This window comes from Triticum urartu, chromosome 4A (genome assembly GCF_056163025.1).
Source record: "Triticum urartu cultivar PI428250 chromosome 4A, HENAU_Tu73, whole genome shotgun sequence".
Taxonomy (NCBI): domain Eukaryota; kingdom Viridiplantae; phylum Streptophyta; class Magnoliopsida; order Poales; family Poaceae; genus Triticum; species Triticum urartu.
In genome coordinates, this window is record NC_141876.1 from 173,805,459 (window position 1) to 173,814,882 (window position 9,424).

The following is a 9,424-nucleotide window of genomic DNA, read 5'->3' on the forward strand; positions in this document are numbered from 1 at the left end:
TATTATTTTGAGAGTCTCTAAACAGCATGGTAATTTACTTTGGTTATAAAATTAGTCCTAATATGATAGGCATCCAAGAGGGATATAATAAAAACTTTCATATAAAGTGCATTGAATACTATGAGAAGTTTGATTCCTTATGATTGTTTTGAGATATGAAGATGGTGATATTAGAGTCATGCTAGTAAGTAGTTGCGAATTTTAGAAATACTTGTGTTAAAGTTTCTGAGTCCCGTAGCATGCACGTATGGTGAACCGTTATGTGATGAAGTCGGAGCATGATTTATTTTTTGATTGTCTTCCTTATGAGTGGCGGTCGGGGATGAGCGAGGGTCTTTTCCTACCAATCTATCCCCCTAGAATCATGCGCGTAGTACTTTGTTTCGATGAATAATACATTTTTGCAATAAGTATGCGAGTTCTTTATGACTAATGTTGAGTCCATGGATTATACACACTCTCACATTTCCGCCATTGCTAGCCTCTCTAGTACCGCGCAACTTTCGCTGGTACCATAAACCCACCACATATCCTTCCTCAAAACAGGAGTAAATAGCATAAAACTACTAGTTTATAGGTTAGGGTTCCAAAAAACTACCACTTTTTAATTTTTCTCAGAAAGCTACCAAACGCGCGGTCCGCTGTTTCAGAAAACCTAAACCCGCGGTGACTAGCTATTTAACCGTTTTTATGATGGATTGGGCCCACATGCCAGGCCACCTGGCCACGCGCGCTCACGGCGCGGCCGTTGACGGCTGTTAGCCGATGCGGTCCGGTCGGAACGGGGGTAAATAAACCCCCTCGGTCAGTCGCTCCTGCTCACTCACTCTCTCCCTGCTCGCTCACTCCCCTGCTCTCACTCCCCTGCTCCAGTACGAGCTCGCCGCCGCTCGCCGTCTTTGAGGTGGCTCGCCGTTGACCTCCTTGCCACCATGCCTTCCTGGAACGACGAGGAAACTAGCTCGGAGGAGGACTGCGAGGTCGTCAGCATGGACATGGGACTTATGGTAAGTTCTTTGCCACCTAGGGTTAGGTGCTAGTAGGCCGAGTAGGCCTAGGCTACTGCCATGGATCTTGCTAAGTGTAGTGTTGGTGTTGTAGGATTCTTGTTCAATAGTGAGGCTGGGGTTTGATTGTAGGATTGATGTAAGCTAGGGTTCATCTCAGTACAGTGTTAGGGTTCATGCTGAGTTGGGGATTTTTTTTAGTGTTCATGTTTAATGAAGCGTGCAAGTATATTCTGGTGTTGAGTGCAGATTGAAACTAGTGTTTGCTGGTTATTTTGGTTGTAGGAGGAACCAGACACCACCGTGGAGCCCCTTTTCTATGGCCAACTTGAGCTTTCTCACCCCAAGTGCATTCTGCATCAAATGAGGCCTATTAAGCGTGTTGCTTTTGAAGGGCCTTTAACATGAAGGCGTTTCTATGGCTGCCCAGTCCAGGTTAGATGGCAATAAACTTTTCTACTATGTATGGTCACTGATGATTGATATGATGCAGCACTTTGTTTGATATGATGCCAATAAACATTTTTCTGCTATGTATTTTTGTTTCTTTGGAAACTTAATCATGGCATTATAATAACTTATCATATCTCATTTATGTTATTCATTGTTAGAAATTATCAAGTATATACAAGTTAATCATGGAACTGAAATAAGTTCCTAGTCCATTTGTAATAACTTATCACATTTATAAATGCAGGAAAATGGTGTGAATTGTGGTGTTGTAGAGTGGGTTGATGGGCCTTGGCCAACTGTTCTTCAGAGATGTTTGTGCAAGCTATGGGAGATGTTCCATGAGCAGAACTTTGGAAGGGTACAGGACAAGGAGAAGTTTGAGAAGGAGTTGGCCAGGCTTAAGAGTGAACATGAAAGGGAGTTGGCCAAGCTTAGGGCTGAAAATGACAAGCTTTGCATTGAGTACACCAAGCTTGTCCAAGATGTATCCAAGATGTTTGATTGGCAGGATGGTAGGGTGGACAAGAAGGTGCACCAAAAACAAGTGGAGGAGGAAGAACTTGAGAAGAAGAAGAAGGAGTTAGAGGAGAAAGCTATGTTGGAGGTGCAGATGGAAAAGCTCAAACTTGCAAAAGAGCAGAGGTGCATTTTGCAGAGCCAAGCTGATATCATCAAGAACACCAGGAAGGCTATGAAGGATGTTCAAGTTGTCAGAGATGTTCTTAAGAAGGAGAAGGCAAAGCTTGAGCTTGTTATTGCTGAGCTGCTGAAAGAAGGGTATGGCAGCAAGGAGAAGATAGAGCAAATCAAGGCCATCCTTGATTCTTGAAGTGGCTTTGATATGTTGGTGAAGTAAGTACATCCAAAGGCCTTTATATAAGGATGTGGCCTGGCATGACTGCAAGTGATTATGGGTGTACATTTTGGGGGAATGTGAAGTTTAACCTAGTGTAAGAACCTTATTTACTATGTTGTTAAGTTGTAATGGATCACCTATGCTATTAAGTGTTGTAATGGATCTCCTATGCTATTATGTAGTGGAAAATGGATCTCTTATGCTACTAAGTTGTGGAAATGGATCTTGTATGCTATTAAGTGTTCAACTTGATCTTCTATCTTTTAGATGTTATTTGTTAGCCTACATATATTATTTCTATGGTTAATTGGGCTTGGTGGCCCACTATTCTCTGACCAAATGCAACCCTAGGCCTACTAAACCCAACCCCATCCATCTGTCAATATAAACCCCTCCCCACCCCCACCCTTTCGCAGTCACTCCACCAGCCGCCACCCAAAAGAAACCCTACAGATGGATCCTGACATGGGAGATGTCACAGAGGAAGAGGGGGAGGCTGTGGAGGTTAGGACAGCAGCAGCTGCACAGAGGAGGAGGAGGGAGAGGCGCAGGCAGAGGGCCCTAGAGGCGGCCCAGGATGAGCAGCAGGAGGAGTTCAACCGCCGACTCGCCAACAAGGTACTGGATAAGTGCAATGATGAAGAACTAGAGCTGGTTTTCACTGGAGGCAGGGGAAGATCATTCATGGAGATAATTAGGTGGGCAAGGATTAGGGCAGTCATGGCTCCTCATCCAGCAACTAGGGCCAAGTGGATCCGTTTCTTTGAGCGCTATGACTGATCTAGCTATCTATCTTTCTATCTGTAAGTCAATTTGAGAGAGAGTTTTGGTAGTTTTTGTGAGATTTTGATGTAATCTATGAGACTATCTATCTATGTAATCTATGAGACTATCTATCTATGTAATCTATGAGACTATCTATCTATGTAATCTATGAGACTATATATCTATCTAGAGATCTATCTATGCATGTTTCTAGAGATCTATCTTTCTATCTATGAGACTATCTTTCTATCTGTAAGGTGTATATCAAGTGTTGAATCCACATATAGATAAAAGTTACAGATGAAATGAAGTTGCAAACAAGTGCAGAATCCACATATAGTACCATATTACAAACCAAATGAAACAGTGCAGTATCAAGTACTTAGTGAGGCAATGTTATTACAAACCAAATCAAACAGTATCAAGCACTTGGAGTTCAACAACTTCAGCTAGTTACCACTTGCATAAAAGTAATCTTTCAGCCTATTAGATGGCTTCCTGACCCTCTTTGATCCAGTGCCAGCTCTATTGGCAGCAGCTGACCTGGTGTTCTTTGCTGGAGAAGACCTTGATGACCTGGTGTTCTTTGCTGGAGAAGACCTTGATGACCTGGTGTTCTTTGCTGGAGAAGACCTTGATGACCTGGTGTTCTTTGCTGGGGAAGACCTTGATGACCTGGTGTTCTTTGCTAGAGAAGACCTTGATCCATTGCCAGAAATAGTTGTGTTCTTCTTCTTGGGAGGTGGTACTACTGTTGCAGAAGAGGTGTTGGTCCTGCTCTTCTTGAGAGGTGGTGGTGCTACTGTTGTAGCTGGTGCTTCCCTCTTCCTTGACCTAGAAGCCGTCTGTGTTGACTCAGTGGTTGTTGGAGGAGGAGTTGGTGCAGGTGCAGAGGCAGCAGGTACCCTTGGTGGCCTTTGTGCAGTTGCAGCCATTGAAGAACCAGCCTCAGAGTAGTTTGCTCTATTTTCCTACACAACAATATTAGTTAGAACTATTTTCCTACAAATGAAATGAATGTAACAATGCAATGAATGTAACAATGGAATGAATGGACATACCTGGTGCTTGTTCAGCCTCATCTGGAACTTAGGTTTCAAAGGGACACCACAAATGTTGATCCTATGCCCTTGCTTCTTGCAGTTGCTGCATGTCACTGTACCAATCCTAGAAGTATCCTTTTTAGCTGGCACCTCAAACAGGCCTTTCCTCCTGGCAGTTTATTTTTTACCTTTCTTTTCTCTAAACACAGGGGGAGAAATATCATCACTAGGTGTATGAGGCCAATGGTCAGGACTTGGCACAGGGAATATTATGTGCTTATATGTTTCACAATACATGGGTTTCTTGAGAAAAGCAGAAACATAGTCTTCAGGGTGTATCTTCACTTTCTGCATTGCAGCAATGGCATGACTGCAGGGGATAGCTGTCATGTCCCACCTCCTACAGTCACAGGTCTCCTTGTTCAAATTAACACAATATGTGTTTTCAGAGCTACTTGTGACCTGCCATATCCCTGGCCCTGCCATGTATGCTTCACAATATTTAGCCCACTTCTTCCCCTCTTCTAAAATCTCTGAATAAGTAGGTGTGATTTCCCATCTGCATGTCTCTATCTTCTCTCTGATCTTCTGAAACTTAATCATCAGCTTTGTTCTTATGCCCTCTAACATAGTCCTGATTGGCTTGTTCCTAACATCCAATATCATTCTATTGAAAACCTCACTAAGGTTGTTTACTACCAGGTCTGTTTTGCACACAGTGTGCATTTTATACCTAGCCCAGGTATGCTCTGGTATCTGTGACAACCACTGCCAAGCTTCTAAACTTTCTTTTTTCAAATTCTCCATGCCTAAATCATGTCCATGTTTGGTAAAGGAATAGGCAGCCTGATCTACATGTTTCTTAAGTTCCTCTCCTCTGAAACCAGCACATTGGAAATTGGCATAAATATGTCTAAGACAAAACCTTTGTGGAGAGTCAGGGAATACATCATCTATTGCATTCAACAATCCCTGTTCAATGTAAGGTAATCTTAAGTGTTACTCATCTACTAAATAACATTTTACTCATGGCAAATGTAAAGGCAAATGTAAAGACTAGGTTCAGAACAATACCTTCTGCCTGTCAGACATAATTGTGTATTTGCCAAACTTATTGCCAGTTCCAATGACTGTTCTCAACTGTGTGAGAAACCATGTCCAACTATCTGTCTCTTCCTTATCAACAACACCAAAAGCTATTGGGAAGATGTTATTGTTGCCATCCCTCCCTGTAGCTGCCAATATCTGCTGACCAGTGCTTAGCTTGATGAAGCAACCATCCAGACCTGCTAACATGATAACATGAGTGCCTAATTACATCAATGTTTAAAAAGCATATAAATTTCTGAATACTTACCTATAAATGGCCTGCATCCATTCAGAAAACCCTCCTTGCATGCAAACAAGCAGTAAAACATATAGTGAAACCTTGGGGTAGGAGCTGGGTTAAGTGGGTCCTCATGTGTTGTTACTATGCACCTACTGCCAGGGTTAGTATCTAGCACACACTGCAGGTAGTCCCTTATTCTATGATACTGGAGTTTGTGATCTCCTTGCACAACCTCAACTGCTTGCTTCCTTGCCCTATATGCCAAGCTTTTAGGCACATGCACACCAAACTTCTTCTTTGTGTATGACATAATTGTTTCAACACCAGCTCCAGGGTTGGATCTGACTGTATCCTCACAAACCTTAGCAACCCAATTGGCTGTCACCTTTGTGTTCTCTCCACTTGCTCCACAAGTGTGATCCAGGTTCATCTTCTTGATACTGAAAGTTGCCTCATGAGCTATCTTGGAGGCAACTATGTAAAACTCACAACCATGTTTTCTGTCAGAGCACCAAGCAATAACCCTAGTTGGTTCATTTCTGTGATACTCAAAATTCCTAAGAGTCCTCACATGAAAATTTCTAATGCTTCTCTGAACTCAACTACATTTTCAAAGCACAAATGCATTGCAAACTGCTCATGTGCATCAGGCCTTGATGGATCATACCATATCCTCTGCTTCTTCTGCTTCTTCCTACTCTTCCTTCCAGATGGCAGCCTTGGTGCATCATCTTCATCACTTATGCCAAAATCACCTGGAAAACAGTACTCATCAGCTTCAGGGACATAATCTTCAAACTTGCTGTGCTCAGGCTCACTGTGAGACTTGCTAGTTGGGCCAGGTTTTCTAACTGGCTTAAGCTTTTTGGCTGCTTTTGTAGTTACAGCAGGATCCTCTACTACTTCATCTTCAGAAACAGCTGGTTCTTCCTCCCAAAACTCAGAAGGTTCTGAGTTTGCTGCACAAAAGTGCTCTGCAGTATCAGTGCCAGCCTCATCTTCACCCCTACACCAAGCTTTGTAAGAAATTTTCTCCCCTCTGTAATCACCCCTAAAGAACTCAAAATCTGAAGATGATTTGTCATCTTCAACTTCATCTTCTTCCTCTGGTACATCTTCTTCTTCTACATCTTCTTCTTCTACATCTTCTTCTTCTACATCTTCTTCTTCCACATCTTCTTCTTCCACAATTGTTTTCCCTTTGTTAAAATTGCTGCTTTGCTGTGTGTTCATGTAGGGCTCATCAGGGGTTAAAGCTGGCAAACTAGCATTAGAGGCAGGGTACAGAACACCTTCTTGTGAAACTCTGTAAAAAACAGGATCACCATCATGATCAATGGGGATCTGTTCCTCATATGCTGGGCTTGGATCAGTAGCTTTTCTGACACTGATGTTTAGTACCTTATTATCAACAAATAAGTCAAGCATTTCCTCTAATGCCTCCTCACTATCCAGGGCCTCCACACCCTCCAGACCCTTTCCCTCTTCCTTTACATATGTCAGAAATGCATCCATGCCATAGCCCTCCAACTCAACCAATGCTAATATGGTCAGATAACTGATATCTGAGGAAACTGAATACTTTTTCTCCATATTATCTATTCCTTGGAAATGTAGCCTCAAGTCCCAAATCTCTTCATCTAAGCTGTAGGATTAAATTGACAAACAACTGTTTTTTAAGTCACTGAACATTACTGAACTTTCTTCTAATTACAGTGAATGCACTGACCAAATGAACTAACCAAATGCACTTTCTTCTACACTGACTTAACCAATAAAATACAGTAGCATGCCAAGAACAAACAATTACTATCTCTAGTTCTAATTTGAACTAAAAATCACCCAAAAATACAGTAGCATGCTAAGAACAAATAGTGTTTACCTCACTCCACCAAAGGACGATGCCCAATGGTGGCCGCCTGCTGGATCAGCGTGGATGCGCTTTGCCACTGCCCTGGCCGCGTGGACTTCCGGATCTGAGCTCAGCGGATCCACAGGAGCCGCGGGCGGTGATGGCTGCTGCGACCGCTGCGCCGGGAAGCTCGAGCTGCCTAGCCATTTGTCCACCTCTGACTGTCCACCGCCCTCCTGGCCGGTGCCGCCTTGGCTCAATAGCTCACCGCCGACGACATTTGGCTGCGCCGCCGCCATCGCCCACCTAGGTCACTGCGGGGGAGAGGAGGTGGAGAGGAGGGGGAGCGAGAGAGTGTCTGGCCCGACCGCCTACTTTGGTTCCGACCGGACCGCATCGGCTAACGGCCGTCAACGGCCGCGCCGTGAGCGCGCGTGGCGAGGTGGCCTGGCATGTGGGCCCAATCCGTCAGAAAAACGGTTAAATCGCTAGTCACCGCGGGTTTGGGTTTTCTGAAACAGCGGACCGCGCGTTTGGTAGCTTTCTAAGAAAAATTAAAAAGTGGTAGTTTTTTGGAACCCTAACCTGTAAACTAGTAGTTTTATGCTATTTACTCTCAAAACAGCCACCATACCTACCTATTATGGCATTTCCATAGTCATTCCGAGATATATTGCCATGCAACTTTCCACTGTTCCGTTTATTATGACACGCTCCATCATTGTCATATTGCTTCACATTATCATGTGGTTGACATCATATTTGTGGCAAAGCCACCGTTCATCAATTTTTATACATGTCGCTCTTGATTCATTACACATCCCGGTACACCGTCGGAGGCATTCACATAGAGTCATATTTTGTTCTAAGTATCGAGTTGTAATTGTTGAGTTGTAAGTAAATAAAAGTGTGATGATCTTTGTTATTAGAGCATTGTCCCATGTGAGGAACGGATGATGGAGACTATGATTCCCCCACAAGTCAGGATGAGACTCCGGACAAAACATAAAATAAAAAAGGGGGGCAAAAATGAGAGAAAAAGAGAGAAGGGATAATGTTACTATCCTTTTTTGCCACACTTGTGCTTCAAAGTAGTACCATGATCTTCATGATAGAGAGTCTCCTATGATATCACTTTCATATACTAGTGGGAATTTTTCATTATAAAACTTGGCCTGTATATTCCAATGATGGGCTTCCTCAAATTTCCCTGGGTCTTCGTGAGCAAGTGAGTTGGATGCACACCCACTTAGTTTCTTTTTGAGCTTTCATGAACTTATAGCTCTAGTGCATCCACTGCATGGCAATCCCTACTCACTCACATTGATATCTATTAATGGGCATCTCCATAGCCCGTTGATACGCCTAGTTGATGTGAGACTATCTCCTTTTTGTCTTCTCCACAACCACCGTCTATTCCACCCACAGTGCTATATCCATGGCTCACGCTCATGTATTGCATGAAAGTTGAAAAAGTTTGAGAACATCAAAAGTATGAAACAATTGCTTGGCTTGTCATTGGCGTTCTGCATGATTTAAATATTTTGTGTGATGAAGATGGCGCATAGCCAGACAATATGATTTTGTAGGGATGAGGTTTCTTTGGCCATGTTATTTTGAGAAGACATAATTATTTTGTTAGTATGCTTGAAGTATTATTGTTTTCATGTCAATATTAAACTTTTGTTTTGAATCTTACGGATCTGAACATTCATGCCACAATAAAGAGAATTACATGGATAAATATGTTAGGTAGCATTCCACATCAAAAATTATGTTTTCATCATTTACCTACTCAAGGACGAGCAGGAATTAAGCTTGGGGATGCTTGATACGTCTCCAACGTATCTACAATTTTTGATTGTTCCATGCTATTATATTATCTGTTTTGGATGTTTTATATGCATTAATATGCTATTTTGTCTGATTTTTGGGACTAAGCTATTAACCTAGAGCCCAGTGCCAGATTCTGTTTTTTCCTTGTTTTAGAATTTGCAGAAAAGGAATAACAAACGGAATAAAAATTTCGCCATGATTGTTCTTGGACCAGAAGACACCCAGGAGACTTGGAGTACAAGCCAGAGGAGCCTCGAGGCGGCCACAAGGGTGGAGGGTGCG

General features: G+C 42.8%; 2 protein-coding genes across 2 annotated transcripts; one reads left to right on the forward strand and one right to left on the reverse strand.

Annotated features, from left to right (window-relative positions):
- The first annotated feature begins 1,707 nt into the window (after positions 1–1,707).
- LOC147975286 (uncharacterized) lies at positions 1,708–2,289 on the forward strand. The gene has a single exon (XM_087519636.1). The coding sequence runs from the start codon at positions 1,792–1,794 to the stop codon at positions 2,287–2,289; it is 498 nt and encodes a 165-aa protein (XP_087375762.1). The 5' UTR covers positions 1,708–1,791.
- A 1,173-nt stretch (positions 2,290–3,462) lies between these two features.
- On the reverse strand, positions 3,463–4,163 carry LOC147975287 (uncharacterized). The gene is made up of 3 exons (XM_087519637.1): positions 4,143–4,163; positions 3,781–4,052; positions 3,463–3,714 (listed from the first exon to the last, which is right to left on the reverse strand). The coding sequence occupies exons 1-3, from the start codon at positions 4,161–4,163 to the stop codon at positions 3,531–3,533; spliced, it is 477 nt and encodes a 158-aa protein (XP_087375763.1). The 3' UTR covers positions 3,463–3,530.
- Positions 4,164–9,424: the final 5,261 nt, after the last annotated feature.

Excerpts from the sequence above, each read along its gene's own strand:
- LOC147975286 (XM_087519636.1), top strand. The coding sequence starts at position 1,792 with ATGTTCCATGAGCAGAACTTTGGAAGGGTACAGGACAAGGAGAAGTTT.
- LOC147975287 (XM_087519637.1), bottom strand. The coding sequence starts at position 4,163 with ATGAGGCTGAACAAGCACCAG. Across the intron at positions 4,053-4,142 it reads TGAGGCTGAACAAGCACCAG|GAAAATAGAGCAAACTACTC; the intron begins GTATGTCCATTC and ends ATTGTTGTGTAG. Across the intron at positions 3,715-3,780 it reads ATTTCTGGCAATGGATCAAG|GTCTTCTCCAGCAAAGAACA; the intron begins GTCTTCTCTAGC and ends CAGGTCATCAAG.